We start from the raw sequence: 16,175 nt of genomic DNA on the forward strand, positions 1-16,175 counted from the left end.
AACTAGAACTTGCAACCCGTCTCGACTAGGTCTGGACTTGAGACTTGTCAGTCTTGACTAAGTCTTGACTGCAGAGCTGCAGAGCTGCAGAGCTGCAGATGTAGAGCTGCAGAGCTGCAGATCTGCAGATGTAGAGCTGCAGAGCTGCAGAGGAGGACTGGACGTCCTCTCGGCACATCTGATGTCTTCTCTTCTTTCTCTCCTCAAAGCTCTCACAACCTCAGGGCTTTACTTTCAGGGTTTAAGGAGATTTTCCCAACCAGAAAAAAAATATTAAAGTGTTTGTTGCTTAAGCCCCTCGAGTGTCAGAAGGATGAGAGAAACCACGTGATGACCTCACTATGAAAGTTACAGGACATGAAGTCCTTTAATTAACACACATATGAAAATAAATGACCTTCCGTGTGAGTGAATGGTGCTTTTGATTTGTTTGTAATCATTTTTGTAAATGTCCAGCAGACTGAAATATCTTCACATTCCTTCATTGAGACATTCTCGGTTCTGGAAATGCATAAAAAGTTATGTTTTATGATATAAAGCCTCGTTTGCAGACGTAACAACCGGCTTTCACGACTCAATCTGAAACATTTCCACTAAAAAAATAAGCAGATGACCAATTAAATTACAAAAAGTGAATGAATTAAATATTAATAAAAGTGCGACTGCCAAAATGAAGACAAAACATGTTAAAATGTATCAAACTAATGATACCAAACCCTTCCAAGATACATATTTATGTGTCTCTTCATGACCCCGTGGTACTATACTACTGCGACATATATTAAATATGTATTTTGGTGAATACGATCAGGATGCTGCGCTTCCAGAGAGCTTCGCCTGCAGCTACAACACAGCGTGCTCCTGCTGGGGCTCCTGCAGCGACTCCACTTGACGCTTCAACTACAGACGCCGGCGATCGATTCTGACTCGGCATCGGGCCCTCGGGCCCCGGTGACCATCGCTGTGCAGCTCCTAGCAACCGCAGCATCAGCACCACACATCACAGCGTCGCGTCATCACATCAGCTGATGACTCGGCGGGAGCAGAAGCGTGAGTCAGCCGACACGAGACTCTCTCTAAAAGAGTAGATCTCGACCTTGGAGGGACAACTTTGCTCGTCTCCACACAGACACACACGCACACACACACACACACACACACACACACACACGCACACACACACACACACGCACACACACACACACAGACACACACACACACACTGGACTCAGCCCTGCAGGCCTGGATGGAGAGAGAGGTGGAGCAGCTGTTGCAGATGTGACTCAGAGGACCTTGAGCTGCTGGTTCCACGTCCGACATGGAACCAGCCGGCCGGTCGGCGGCTCGTTGTCGGCTCGGTTCAACGTCAGCGTGCGTTGTGATATCGAGCATGTGACACGTGCACATGTTAGGTATGACATGCTGTGGGGCGCAAAACATCACCATGGACTCTCTGAGTTGGTTTCTGGTTGTTTTTTTTTGTTGTTGTGGTAGAAATGTTTTATTTAAAGATATGTTGTATGTTATTTTAAGTGTTATTCATGTACTCTTTTAGCAAATCAACCATTTGGTTTCCTTTAGGTTGTACAAGTTGTTTCCTGTGAACTTTATTTTGAAAAGCCTGCATCCACGTAACGAGCGTTCCTCTTCCCCTCGCTGCTATTAATGAGTAAAATATAAAGTCACTTTAACCTGAAGCTGAACTTCTGCTCTTGTTTGAACAGCAGAAGCACCACAACATGCTGCCTTGCTCCGAGGAACCTCGTCAGCAGAGGTTTGACAGAAGGCCAGCCAGCCAACCGAAGGATCTGGATGAACGCTGAGAAAAGAAGGAAGAAAAAACAACAACCCCGAAACGTCCCGTCAGGATTTTTTTTTTACAAACCAGAAAGGTGTGAAACATGAAAGGCTGACAGAAAGTGAAATATCTGCAGATTCCATACGGAGGTGCTGATGGTGCAGCGCCTGCAGCAGGGGGTCTGCACTGCATGAGCTCTGTAACTCCTCAAACAACACACACACACACACACACACACACACACACACACACACACACACACACACACACACACCTCACACTTTTGTGTTTGTGGTGCAGTTGCTGAAATACAGGCTGTTATTCTGGGAAAAATGTACAAACAAACCTACGTTTTTGTAGTTCTCGCCATCGCCTGCGTGGATCTCGGAGCTCCACTTGGAGACGCTGCCACTTTTGTCCACAGGGGGCGCCAGAATCAACGCAACAAGAAAGCTCCTTGTACAAAGTCCAAGTTTACATTTTCACAAGTTACCAATTATATAAAACAGAAAAAGCACAAAATTCTTAAAGTGCATTTATGTCTCAGCGTCAAAGTACAGTTGAAATTTTGACAAACTTATTTTTCTTCCGATGAAAGGATCGATTCCTCGCTGTTTCTCCTCACTTCCAGTCTTTGTGCTAAGCTAAGCTAACTAGCCGCTGGCCTCATGTTGCATTGTCAGAGGCGTAACGACCGATACTGATCTTTTTAAATTGTCAACCAGGGTGTGAATGCATTTCAATGAATTATTGATTATGGAAATTGCCGCAATTTCCTTTAAAAACACACAAATAATTGCTTGAATTGAACCATTTCCACTGAACGAGTGGCGCATATTCTGCATCCCGTCCTCCTGCAGCTGTCCCACTGCCCTCTGGTTTCTGTCCCACGGCTGCTGCCGGTGCTCTATACAAATTGGTCTCCGCTTCCTCTCCTCTGATGGATCCGTCCCGGCGGGATTGTTACATCATCGCTGCAACATGGCGGCTTCAGAGGAGGAAAGAGGCCCCTCACTCTTTAATCCTGACACACTGAACCCAGTCACCTTTGATCCTCGCCTCTAACGCATTTTATAAGATTGCAGAAACATTTTCTGACATCAGCTTCCCGGTGTGGCTGCTGGTTATATTTAGAAAGGAACAATGCACCAAAAAAAAAAGAGGAGAGGAGACACACACAGAGCATCTCCATTAATAATAATGTTCTCTTTTCTGCAGATTTTTTGACTGTTTTGGGGAGATTTTTGCTGCAGGAAGAAGGGAGGGGTACTCTGAGGGATTTAACAGTATCATCAACGTTTTAAGGATCCAGCTATATAAGCCTTTTGATTTCAGTTTATCCTGGGTTTAATTTTAGATGCCTGACCCATCCCTGCTGAGTCTGTTCACTCGTATCTGGGTGAGTGGAGTCTGAGCTCTGATGCTCATTAACACAGCATTGCACTCGAGGGAATCCACTGGAACCAGCAGCCCCGTATTGATCCAAAAACCCAGAACAACTAAAATATAAATGAAGGATTTTCACCGAGGACTCCTTTGTCCACCCACGGCCGGTCGTTATCTAACAGCGGCCGCGGTGTTTCTCTTCATTACCGTCGAGATTTGTGACTGCAGTGTGGTTTTAACGTATTTATTAAGCACATTATTATTACACAACCTGATCAGAATTGAGACATTTTTCTGATGAACTGACAAACCGTATGAGACTTCACAAAAGTTTGACTTTCTGGTGATGAAAACAGACTAAACCGGCGATCCCCCGTTGAGCAAATTAGCTTTTTTCTTACAGGAACATGATACATAATTAAACAGGTTTTTTCAGGAAGAACCCCCAACATAATTACATCACATACAGAGAGGGAGAGAGAGAGAGAGAGAGAGAGAGAGAGAGAGAGAGAGAGAGAGAGAGAGAGAGAAAGAGAGAGAGAGGGATTTAAATTTTAATTTAGATGCTTTGGCGATATCGCTCATCTAACATTAATGCCAATAAAGAAGTTTATTGAAATGTAGAAAAGAGACACAAAGACAGACACGTTTCCATAAACATGTGAGAAACATAGAATTAGTTTTACACATGTGATGTAATATGCTTTATTACAACATGTGTTGCACGAATACACTGACTTTAAAGTTACCGCAAGTAACGCTCATGTTCGGTTGATTCTGGCGCCCCCTGTGGACGAAGGTGGTAGTGTCTCCGAGCATCTGGGTCCCTTTAGAAAACCACAAATTTGCCTGCAGGTAAAGGTCCTGGGTGCTGGTGTCGGCTCCTGTTTAGGTTCATTTAGAGGCATCAGTATTCTATTGAGACTCTTTCAAAACTAGTTAAATGTTTCTCACACTAACTTTAATGTTCATTAATCATCATTTTTGCTCCTGCCAAAGGTAGATTTTATTGAAATGTCAAACTTATTACGTCATCTTCTCTTTTGGCTGCACAGAAGCTTTTTTTCTCTGCCAGTGGCTTTAAAACAATTACTTGATAAATCGGTTGGATAATAAACCAACACAGAGAGCCACAGCCCCGTGACCAATAAAAACAACATTTAAAAGCTGTTTACTCAGGCTCAGCTCCCTCTTCCCCACAGAACCTCATTTCACCCTCGTTCATCAACAAGATATCTTAACTCTGTAAGTCTGAATGCAGGTCATGAAGACACATCACCACATCATCTGCAAAGAGTCGAACTCTGTGGTTCCCCCGGCTGCAGCTGGAGGACTTATCCAACACGAACACAAACAGGATCGGTGACCGAGGACCTCGCCCGCTGAAAACATGTCGTCTTCTTGCCAAGAACGCACACAAAGCTCCCACAGAAGGCTCTAATATCCCATGTATAACCCCCGCAAAACTCAGTGGCCTTCTCCAAATCTACTAAAAATGCACACTGGAGCTGCCAAACTCCCATAATCCCTCACACCTTGCAAGGCTGAAAAGATCCATATGTATATTTATTATCCACCTGATGAAGGTCAAACAGACGGAAAAGTTGCTTCGTAATAAATACTCCACAATAAGTGAGACGTGTTTGTTCAAGTTGTGTCTCTCCTGGTGCACCGGTCACATATTCAGGATTGAAGGGATATTTTCTTCCCACTTTAATTCTCCATGCAGCAATAAAGCACAATAAAGCACCCACTACTCCCAATAACCCATAAACAACACAGAGGGTGGGGGTAAATGGGGGTTTATTGTTTGCCCTGCAGCTTCCTAGTGGTGTAATTTAGCGCTGCGCTTAACAAGAAGCACTTTGATCACATGCATCATGAGAACTTGTGGAGGGCATTTGTCATTTTTTTGGGAAATGCTGAAGAATAAATATGAATCACCATTACTGTAGATCAGTGGGAGGCAGGTTGGACGATGAGAGGAGGTTGTGCGTCGTTGTGCATAATGTTGTGTAATACATAATATATGAGACATATTTGAGGGATTTTATATGTTTTATGGATCTTTATCTTCGAGTCCGTCTGTGTTCTATATTTTAAGATCCTTTAGAGACAATAAAGTCACATTTAAGTTGCCTCCCCGTCGTATTTCTTTTGGCTTAATTTGCTATTTTGCGTGTCAATAAAAATAAGAAAAGATGAGATAAAACTTTATTGATCTTCAGAGGGCAAATTAGGATGCTGCAGCATCGCAGAGACAAAACAAATACAGGTACTGTAGAGAAAGGTAGACAATAAAACACATAATGATGTAAAATAATAATGAAAACAAAATATAAACAGAAAGAGCAATCAGATGCAAGTTCACAAAGTATCCACGGTCATAATTATACTATTAGTACCGTCTCAACAAGTGTAAAGTATATAAAGTACTATGAAACCAAACAATACAGTACACACGAGAAACATAAAATATATAATATTATATAGTGTGGACTATAAAGTAAAGTATAATATATTATGAAGTCAATTGTTTAGATGTAATCTAACAAAACATACAATATTTAAACACATTTAACTTAATTTTGTATTTTAATTGAATATATATATATACATACATATATATATATATATTCAATTAAAATATGTATATATATACACATATATATGTATATATATGTATATATGTATATATATATATATATATATATATATATATATATATATATATATATATATAGTGTTTACTACATCTGTCTTACTCTTATTGCAAATGTGGATCAAGAGAGAGAGAGAGAGAGAGAGAGAGAGAGAGAGAGAGAGAGAGAGAGAGAGAGAAAGAGAGAGAGAGAGAGAGAGAGAGAGAGAGAGAGTGAGAGAGAGAGAGATAGAGAAAGCTAGAGAGGGGGAGGAAATGGTAGAGAGGGAGAGAATGATAGAGAGAGAGGGAGCAAAGGAGGTATAGAGGGAAAAAGATACATAGAGAGAAGATAGAAAGAGGGGAGGAGAGAGAGAAAGAGAGAGAGAGAGGGGGAGTTACAGGAAGAGGTAGAGGAATAGAGAGATAGTGGGAGAGAGAGAGAGAGAGAGAGAGACTGAATGGAAAGGTAGAGCGACATTGACACACAGCGAGAGGTGTGGAGGAGAGAGAGATAGAGAGAGAGAGGAAGAGAGAGAGGGATAGAGAGGGATAGAGGCTGAATGGAAAGGTAGAGCGACATAGAGGCACAGTGAGAGGAGTGGAGGAGAGAGAGAGAGGTAGAGAGAGAGCGAGATAGAGAGGGATAGAGGCTGAATGGAAAGGTAGAGCGACATAGACACAGAGCGAGGGGAGTGGAGGAGAGAGAGAGCGAGTCGCCATTGCTGCTGCGAGGGGAGGGAGCGGAGAGAAGCAGGTCTCGGCTTACAGTCGCATTCCGCTCCAAACAAAACACTAAAACACAGTAAAACACAGACTGCCCGGCCGTCTGTCTCCACGCAGGACCCCCGGACACAACTTCGGATCCTCACCGGACGCCAACGACCCCCCGGATTGTGGATTTAAAAAAAGAAAAAAAAAAAGAAATAAGGGAGTTTTTTTTTCGTGTGCCCCTGTTGTAATGTGGGAAATGCTTTCTCCTCTTCCCCTCCGTGGTATGTGGATCTGGGAGCGACCATGTTAGTAGGTGGGTAGGGGAATGTGTTTGGGACTTCCTAGCTTTTGCTAGGACTCTTTTTTTTTTTTTCATCGGCCGAACCCTGGCCCATAAGATTGTCCAACTGGTGGGTGATAATGCGAATATGTGCTGTTTTTTTAATTTAAACTCAGGGTGTGATTTATTTAAAAAACCGTGTTTCGCGTTAGCTAGCTAGCTACTATCCTTCTATTTGGCACGCGAAGCTAACACAGCTCTAATGTGAGCTCTTCTTCAGCTTCTTCTTCTTTTTCTTCTGCTTCTTTCCCTTCTTTCTCTCTCTCTTTTTCTCTGGGGGTATCGGGGCCGAACCCGGGGCCGGGTTTCATGCCCTGCTCCCCGGGGAGGAGGGGTAATAACCACCGTATCAAATGCCGTGGTTTCGAGTGTTAGCCACGGTGCGTTGACGCATTAACGTCCACGTCAGTTGCTTTCAATTTAAACCTCAACTAACTCATTAACCGGTACAATAATGGTTTTTATTTTTGGGATGTTTTTGTACTCGATGTTCACCCGTTTCCTTCGGCTTCGTTTTCAACGGGAAATTACTTTAAAAATACGTCAGAAATTAACATTTTCACGTCACACTGACCTCCCGGGTTGAGCCGCGTTCACGTTGCGCTCGCTGTCTTGTCATTTAAGTGTTTTAATAATACAATTTAAAAAAAAAACAACGTCAAGCTTATAGAAAAGAGTTCGTTTAGAAAGTTGCATGGGTTGCCAGTTTAAAAAAAAAAAAAACCGCTTCGGGGATGGTTCGAGAAACAGCCTTAATGGCTCGGAATTATGAGTTTTCCGACATTAATCAGGTGCTTTGAACGTCTCAGCCACGACCAGAAGTCGGAACCGCACTTTGTCTTGAGCGGCTTATTTGTTATTTCGTGCAGCGGCGGGTCGGGGGGTTTGTCCTGCTGCAGCTCTGCATGCATTTGCATTGACTCGGACTGTGCTGCAGCTCCCGGTGCCCTTTACCCAAACTCTCCTTAAAGGGATAGTCCAGATTTATATCTCTATTTTTTCCCTCCTGCACGTTTGCAGTCTTCTTAGTGTCCTCCACACATAAAACAAACCCACATTCCTCAAACACATAGATTGGCAGAGGCATCATGTATATATGAGTTACGTGCAACACATGCAAGGAATTTGGCTTGGTGTGTTGTGCAACAGTATGACATCATTGAAAAGAAACGAACAAGAGTGTGTAATTAACGTGTCATGTGTATATTAGGGGAGAAAAAATGTGCAAGGGTGTGTAAACAGTGAGGCATCGTGCAGACGGATGCAAGTGTCTGAGTCAGTGGGGTTTGGTCTTTTTGAAGAGACTGTATTTGTGGCCCGAGGTCCTGGTCCTGCCAGAGCGACCTGGATCGGGACCATCTCATTGTAGCGTCTACAAGGCCTCCGATTAGTCTTCTGTGTGCATAATTATCATATCAGCTGTTAACACCTAGGTGGGTATTCCTCGTCAGCTGTCACGCTGGGAATTTCCAGAAGGTAGCACACGTTGTTCAGCAAACGTTATTTCACGTGCATTAAACGTGGTTCTTGTTGTTGTTGCCAGTAGGCATAACGTTTAACATCCAGGTAACGTGCGAGAGAATTATGAGCGTCTCGTTTTAGTAGCTCGTAGCTTTCGTCCGCATCTGGAGGACACAAAAAAAATGCATCTTGGCATTCGCTAGTATGGTGGGAAATGTTCAATGGAAGTGTCGGCTTCAGCAAAGCCCCGTGAGCAGCGACCCCGAGGAGCTGCGTTCTGAGTGACTGCAGGTTTGATTCAGTTCAGTCGGCCCATAAACACATTCTTTCATCATCGATATCTCAGGAATGGAAAGTCTTGATGAGTGAGATGCCGCTTCAGGTCTGGACTTGAATCTGAAAAAGGGGGAAAAGGAAGAGGAAGAGGAGGAGGGTGACAGAAGCTCTCTATGTTTCTTTGAGAGGAAATTATCTTCCAGGAGCTTTTTCTTTTCTTCACCTAGTTTTTGAATTAAAGTCGTCGCTGCAATCGAAGCTTTCTGCAGAGCCGTTGTGTTGAGGAACTGCACAAAACTCCTGCAAAATGATGCGTAATTCCACGTGTGATAAGACGGTCTCACCTCTCCGAACACACCCGAACCCGACCGGCTGAATATTTGCGGGTTTTGACGTTTAAGGAAGTTTGAGTAGTTTCTGTTGTGTAGTGTCTCTCGTGACGAGGAGCTAGCCGACGTTTCTGGCGGCGTTACGCAACTCGAGCTTCCCTCTCGGCTTCGCAGAAGGCCGTTTGAGATTTTTTCCTGCTTTTTAAGCTTCGATTCATCTCTTCCTGTGGGAGGAGAGTCGTCTCTACTCGAGATCAGAACCGGTTCTGAACTCAATGAGGCGCCGCTGACTCATTTCAAGTCCACAGGGGATCCCTCGTCTCTGTTGGAGTCCTGCGTTGTGAATCCAGGCTGCGAGAAAAATAAATAAAACAAACAGCCGGGATGCTGCTCTAAAAGGTCCACCGTCCTCGGTAGTGTGTTCTGCTGCATTTCAGGCTTAAGCGCATTTAGTCATCTCTAAAACCAGCTTGCCAAGTGATACCTTAATCCCCCCCCCCCCTGCATGCAGCCTCCCGGTGAATAGACTAATCGTGATGCACAGGGCTACTTTTAGCTGTAACTGCAGCGCTCGTGTAGTTTGGGGTCGTAGTGTTTCGCAGTAATAAAGCTCCGTCCAGGTTTTATCCAGCAGAGTGTCTGTCGGTGTCCTCGCTCTCTCTCTTTGTACTCGTTAACATTTACTCAAAAGTCTTTCATCGACCCGCTGTGTGGACAGCAGAGTGATGGACTCGGGGAATATCGGCTGACAGGAATGCAAAACAGATGTTTGGATTCGGGTGATCTGCTTAAACAGCGGTGGTTTGGACTCAAATCAGGTGGTGGAGGAATATCGGGTGCTATTAATCAGTCGGTTAGTCGATAAACACCAAATAAATACCTTTTTAGTTGTTGTATTTGATGGCCTTCGTCTGCTGCCAATAAGTGGTTCCTAATGTCTCCTTGCCGCAGTGTCACCGGTGAGAAGAGTGACTCCTTTTGTTCTGTTTCACATCAGAAATGATCATATTTAGGATTGAGTTTGGAAGCAATCATCAGCCGTCGCCCAGTAATGGAAGTACTGAGCGTGCACGAGCTCAGGTGATCTTCTCAGAAGTCGTCCAAGGGGCTCGCGGTTTCTTCCCCATTTGTAAACCCGGTCGGTTTGCTTTCTGACTTCATCAAATGCCGCTGGCTCGTCGTGCCGGGAAGGCGTGCGCGAGCTCGCCGGGTTCGTAAGCGCCCCCCAAATTATAGATGAGCTGACGTAACATTTGAGGGCACATTTTCCTGCAGGTAATTTCCAACCTCGTTCACCCTCAACTGTGTCATCTCACAAATGGGGGCATTGAGGTTGTGCAATCTCTTTTTTAGTAGATAATTGAGTTCAGTGAGTAAAATGTAGACTTCTGCATTCACTCTGCTCGTGTCTCAAGGTTGCTGCGGATCTGCTGGACTCACAAAAGTCTTTATTTCCTTGAACACACACACACAGAAACACACACACAGGTGACATCACCGCCGTGGCCTTCGTAAACAGTCGAGGGAAACCTCGCCGCTCGAGTCGTGTCAGCGGACCTGAATTCCTTCCCCGAGTGCAGTTTCTCAGGCTCAGCACGCCGCCGCGCCGCAGCCAGCGTTTCCAGCTCACGCAGGCAAATTCACTGGCTGATTGCCATCGTTCTGTAAAAACACAACAATGACTGCAGTTTCTCTCCCCGCAGCGATCTGCTATCGGCCTCCAGCGAGATTATGGAAGCGCTTCAGGCTCATTTGACTGTGGCGATCTTTTGCATGATAATGATTGAAAGCATCAGATACCAGAGTGTTCAGTCTCCACAATCTGGCACTGCTGAATATTGGTGTTGTCTCTACACTTTAAATTCACCTTGTTATTAACGCTGAATGGATGGTGAGCAAGCGGCACGTTGATTTAATTCCACAGATAATAAAAACCGCCTATTAGGAATAATAATCAGACGCAGGAATGGCGGGGGAAATATATTGCGAGAGCGGCGGCGGCATAATCAGGATTATACGTTTAGCCCTAATCATGTAGCCGTAGGTTGTGCCGCAGCCGCCGCCGCCGCCGCCCATGATGATGATGATGATGACGGATCTGTGAACTGAATTATTTTCTCTGTTTCGTTCTCGCAGCGAGGCGAATCATTTCTAGGTCAGTGGCTGTCAAAGGGCCGGAGTCGCATGCCATTTTTATCCTGCCTCGGCACAAATTGGTTGAAAGCACTTCTTTTTCCTCCGCGAGGGGGAAAAAAGTGACATTGCCGAGCGGCCCGTGATTGAATTACTCTCCCTTTTCTCTTATGTAAGTTGTATTGGTGCACTTTTGATTTTGCTCTTCTTCCAGATTTAGAAAAAGAAATATAAAAAAAAAACATTCTTTAAATTGCACATCTATTATAGTAATAACAGGTGTGTAATAATAATAATAATAAGACCAGAGCATTTTCATTCTAATACATGAAAGGCGGATCAAAAAGCTTTTATTAAGCTATTACCGTTTCAAGAGGGATTATTTCGTCCTGCACAAGTGTGATAATGTGTACCGTTGTGTAATTTCCCCGATAACTCTGCGTAATGCCTGATTAACATGTCTGATTTGTTGCTTTAAATTCACACACCGTGCATACATGCACATGCGTGCCCCGCGGGATGGGGGGGATACGCCGCTAAAACAAAAAGCCAATTATATTATTTTGCGATAAGCAGACTGAAGTGCTCTGAGGAGACGTATCGGTGCCAGTATGTGTTTTGTTTGTGTTGCCTCCATCGCTTCCTAATTGTATGTTTCTCTGTCTTGCAGGCAGGTGATAAAAGGAGAAGCCGGCTGTTCTGTCCCAGCTTAAAAAAGCCCCAGGATAGAAGCTGAGAGAGGCCCGTCGAGTCGGAGCTGGAGGGGGGGGGGGCGGCGGGTGGGTTCACCACTACAAAAGGGAAAATCAGGATGAATGTGCCTTTGTACCACTGACGAGCAGAACTGGAATGATATCTTGACCTTTTTTTTCCTGGAAGTGACCAAGTTAGCGATGAGCGGGGGGATATAATGGCCAAGAACAAGGATGCGCGCCCCCCGTCATTCGCCGTCAGCGTGGTTGGCCTCTCGGGGACGGAGAAAGAGAAGGGAAATTGCGGCGTCGGCAAGTCGTGCCTGTGCAACCGATATATTCACCCCAATGCGGACGGCTACTACACGGAGCACACCTCGGTGCTGAGCACGATAGATTTTGGGGGCCGCGTGGTTAACAATGACCACTTCCTGTATTGGGGCGACGTGTCCCACCGAGGGGAAGACGGGCTGGACTGTAAAATACAAGTCATCGAGCAGACGGAGTTCATCGACGACCAGACGTTCCTCCCGCACCGGAGTACGAACCTGCAGCCGTACACCAAGAGGGCGGCGGCCACCAAGCTGCAGTCGGCGGAGAAGCTCATGTACATCTGCACGGACCAGCTGGGCTTGGAGCAGGACTTTGAGCAGAAGCAGATGCCCGACGGGAAGCTGAACATCGACGGCTTCCTGCTCTGCATCGACGTCAGCAAGGGTTGCAACCGGAAGTTCGACGACCAAATGAAGTTCGTCAACAGCCTCTACTCCCAGATCGTCAAGTCGAAGAAGCCCATCGTCGTCGCCGCCACGAAATGCGACGAGTGCGTGGACCAGCACCTGAGGGACCTGCAGGCCTTCGTCGCCGGCAAGAAGAACCTGCAGCTCATCGAGACGTCGGCGCGCGCCAACATCAACGCCGACGTCTGCTTCAACGCGCTCATCCAGCAGCTGGACAAAACCAGGGGAAAGCCAAAGACTGTGTCGTACCTGGAGGCGTACAAGGTGCAGCGGCAGCTCGTCGCGTCGCTGACGGATAGGTTTGAGAAACTGATAGTGCACACCGTGAGGGATTACCACACCACGTGGAAGACGGTGATGAACAACATGAAGGGCAAACCCGACTACGACGAGTTCATCGCCTTGGAGGGCTCCAGGAAAGCCCGCAACATGTTCACGAAGCACATCGCGCAGCTGAAGCAGGAGCACATCAAGCGGCGGAGGGAGGAGTACCTGACGACGCTGCCCAAGACCCTGAACAACCTCCTCAACAACCTGGACGAGGTCGAGCACCTCTCTTGGCCCGAGGCGCAGGCCGTGATCCGGAACCGGCCCGATTTCCAGTACTGGTTCGTGGTCCTGGAGCAGACGCCGTGGGACGAGACGGACCACATCGCCATGAGCGACCGCCGGATACCCTTCGACATCCTCGACACGCTCGACGGCGAGAGGATTTACCACAACCACGTCCAGCACCTGCTGTCTGAGAAGAGGAGGGTGGAGATGAAGGAGCGGTTCAAGAAGACGCTGGAGAAGGTTCACTTCATCGGCGCAGGGCAGCCTTGGGAGGAAGTCATGTGCTTTGTCATGGAGGACGAGGCCTACAAGTACATCACGGAATCAGATAGGAGGGATGTTTACTGTAGACACCAGCAGGAAATAGTTGAAAGGGCCAAAGAGGATTTTCAGGAAATGCTTTTTGAGCACGCCGAGCTCTTCTACGACTTGGATCTGAACGCCACCCCCAGCTGTGACAAGATGAGCGAGATTCACAGCGTGCTGAACGAGGAGCCCAGATACAGAGCGCTGCAGAAACTTGCCCCAGATAGAGAGTCGCTCCTCCTCAAACACATTGGGTTTGTTTACCATCCCACCAAGGAGACGTGTCTGAGTGGGCAGAACTGTGTGGATCTGAAAGTGGAGCAGGTTTTAGCGAACAGGCTGGTGCAGCTCGACCACGGGCGCTCTAATCTCTACTACAACAGCGCCAACATCGATAAGATCAACCTCTGCCTCCTGGGAAGGGAGGGTCTCTCGCAGGAACTCGCCAACGAGATCAGAGCTCAGTCCACGGACGACGAGTACACCCTGGACGGTAAAATCTACGAGCTGGAGCTCCTCCCCGTGGACGTCAATTCCACGCTGCTCTTCAGCCACACGTGGGTCACCACCTTCAAGCCGCATGGCTGCTTCTGCGTCTTCAGCTCCATAGAGTCGCTCAACTGCATCGGGGATTGCATAGGCAGGATCAGAGCGGAGATAGCGCAGAGTAGGCGGGACCGGTTTGCCCAGCCGCTTCCTTTCATTCTAATCCTGGCCAATCAGAGGGACAGCGTTTGCAAAAACATACCCATCCTGAGGCACCAGGGCCAACAGCTGGCAAACAAGCTGCAGTGCACCTTCGTCGACATCCCCTCCGGGGCCTTCCCGCGTAAATTCACCGAGTTTCAAATCAAGCAGGGTCTCCGCGCGGTGCTGGAGGGGCTAAAGCACAACTTCGACGTCTTGGCCCCGCTGCCCTCCATCAAAGACATGTCGGAGACGGACCTCAGGATAGTCATGTGCGCCATGTGCTGGGATCCCTTCAGCGTGGACCTCATCCTCTCGCCGTTCCTGGACTCGCACTGCTGCAGCGCGGGTCAGCCGGGCCAGAGCAACACCCTGATCCTGGACAAGATCATCGGGGACAGCAGGCGGAGAATCCAGGTCACCGTCCTGTCCTACCACACCGCCATCGGCGTCCGCAAAGACGAGCTGGTGCACGGCTACATCTTGGTCTACTCGGCCAAACGCAAGGCGTCCATGGCCACCCTGCGGGCGTTCCTGGCCGAAGTGCAGGACGTGATCCCCGTCCAGATGGTGGCCATCACGGACAGCCAGGCGGACTTCTTTGAGAACGACGCCATCAAGGAGCTGATGACGGAGGGCGAGCACATCGCCACGGAGATCGCGGCCAAGTTCACGGCGCTCTACTCGCTGTCGCAGTACCATCGGCAGACGGAGGTTTTCACGCCCTTCTTCAACGAAGTGCTGGAGAAGAAGCCGAACATCGAGAGCTCCTTCCTCTTCGACAGCACGTCGCACGAGTGCACCACCGGCGCCAGCGAGGACGTCTTCCCCACCTCGCCCCACAGCCACTCCCCGGCCTACAACACCTATTACCTGGAGTCCGACGACGACAACGAGGCCCCGCCGCCGTACAGTCCGATAGGCGACGACGTCCAGCTTCTCCCCACGCCCAGCGAGCGCGCCAAGTACCGCATCGACCTGGAGGGCAACGAGTACCCGGTCCACAGCACGCCGATCGGAGACCACGAGCGCAACCACAAAGTGCCTCCGCCCGTCCGGCCCAAGCCGCTGCTCCCCAAACCCAACGTCAAAAAGCTGGACCCCAACCTCCTCAAGACCATCGAGGCCGGCATGCGGAGCAACCGCAGGGCGCCGCGCGGCACGATGACGCACGGCGAGGACGCCGACCCCTCGGACAACTATGCAGACCCCGTGGACACCTTGCTCCGGTCCAGGGTCTTCCACAACGACGACATCTACGCCGTGCCGGACGACGCGCACAGTCGCCTGGTCAAGATAAGGAACTCCTTCGGCGGGTTGCACGGCCTCCACGGGGAGGAGGAGAACGGCTTCGACAGGAAGTCTCAGGCCGGACGGCGGCCGTCGAAGTACAAACACCGCTCCAAGATCCTGTTCAGCAAGACGAAGGCCTACCAAAGACGGTTCCAGTCCGACAGCGACGGCGAGGAGTCGGGCCCCGCCACGCAGAAAAAGAAAAAGGGAAGAGCCCACCGGGGCAGCGAGGAGGACCCGCTGCTCTCCCCCGCCGACCCCTGGAAGGGCGGCATCGATAACCCCGCCATCACCTCGGACCCCGAGCAGGAGGACAAGAAGATGAAGAAGAAGAAGCCCAAGACGCCGAAGGAACCCAAGAAGGTGAGTCTCGTTTTTCCACGTAGTAATGTTGGGTCAATTTTATCCACTGCTTTTAAGCAAACAGGGTAGTTATTTTTATAGAGCAACAAAAGACAGACTTCCCTTCAAGGCACTGAGCCAAGAAGCTCTACTTTAGAGAGATTTACTGAAAGAAAGCTTCAGAAAGAGCAAGAATGAGAGCAGAAAAGATTGTGTTTATTAGCGTGTGGGTTTGCAATATGAGTAGATTTCTGTTTTTTAATGGGCCCGGGACTCACAGCGAGAATAAAGTAACTCCATAATTGATTGATCCGACCCAGCGCTGAAATGGTTTATGAGCCTCCGCACCTCTCAGGCCCCAGACAACCAATAAACATCTTGATAAAAAGAAAGAAGACAGTCGGGCTCTGTGTGTGTAATCTCAGAGCGAAGGCTGCATCTGAGATAAGACGCCATGTGGCTCTCTAAAGGCCCGTCTGACC

General features: G+C 47.9%; 1 protein-coding gene across 4 annotated transcripts in view; it reads left to right on the forward strand.

Moving 5' to 3' along the window:
• The first annotated feature begins 6,336 nt into the window (after positions 1-6,336).
• Positions 6,337-16,175, forward strand: part of arhgap5 (Rho GTPase activating protein 5) — a 39,460-nt gene continuing 29,621 nt past the window's right edge. For 3 of the 4 annotated variants that reach the window (XM_068599986.1, XM_068599988.1, XM_068599990.1), the window contains exons 1-2: positions 6,337-6,852; positions 11,749-15,714. In XM_068599986.1, coding sequence (XP_068456087.1) covers positions 11,989-15,714 — 3,726 coding nt within the window. In that variant the 5' untranslated portion in view covers positions 6,337-6,852; positions 11,749-11,988. Of the gene's footprint in view, positions 6,950-11,748; positions 15,715-16,175 lie in introns of all 4 variants that reach the window. The other variant, XM_068599987.1, reaches the window with a different exon arrangement.

This window comes from Clinocottus analis, unplaced genomic scaffold (assembly GCF_023055335.1).
Source record: "Clinocottus analis isolate CAN_PGR_092001 unplaced genomic scaffold, fCliAna1.0.p SCAF_5, whole genome shotgun sequence".
Taxonomy (NCBI): Eukaryota; Metazoa; Chordata; class Actinopteri; order Perciformes; family Cottidae; genus Clinocottus; species Clinocottus analis.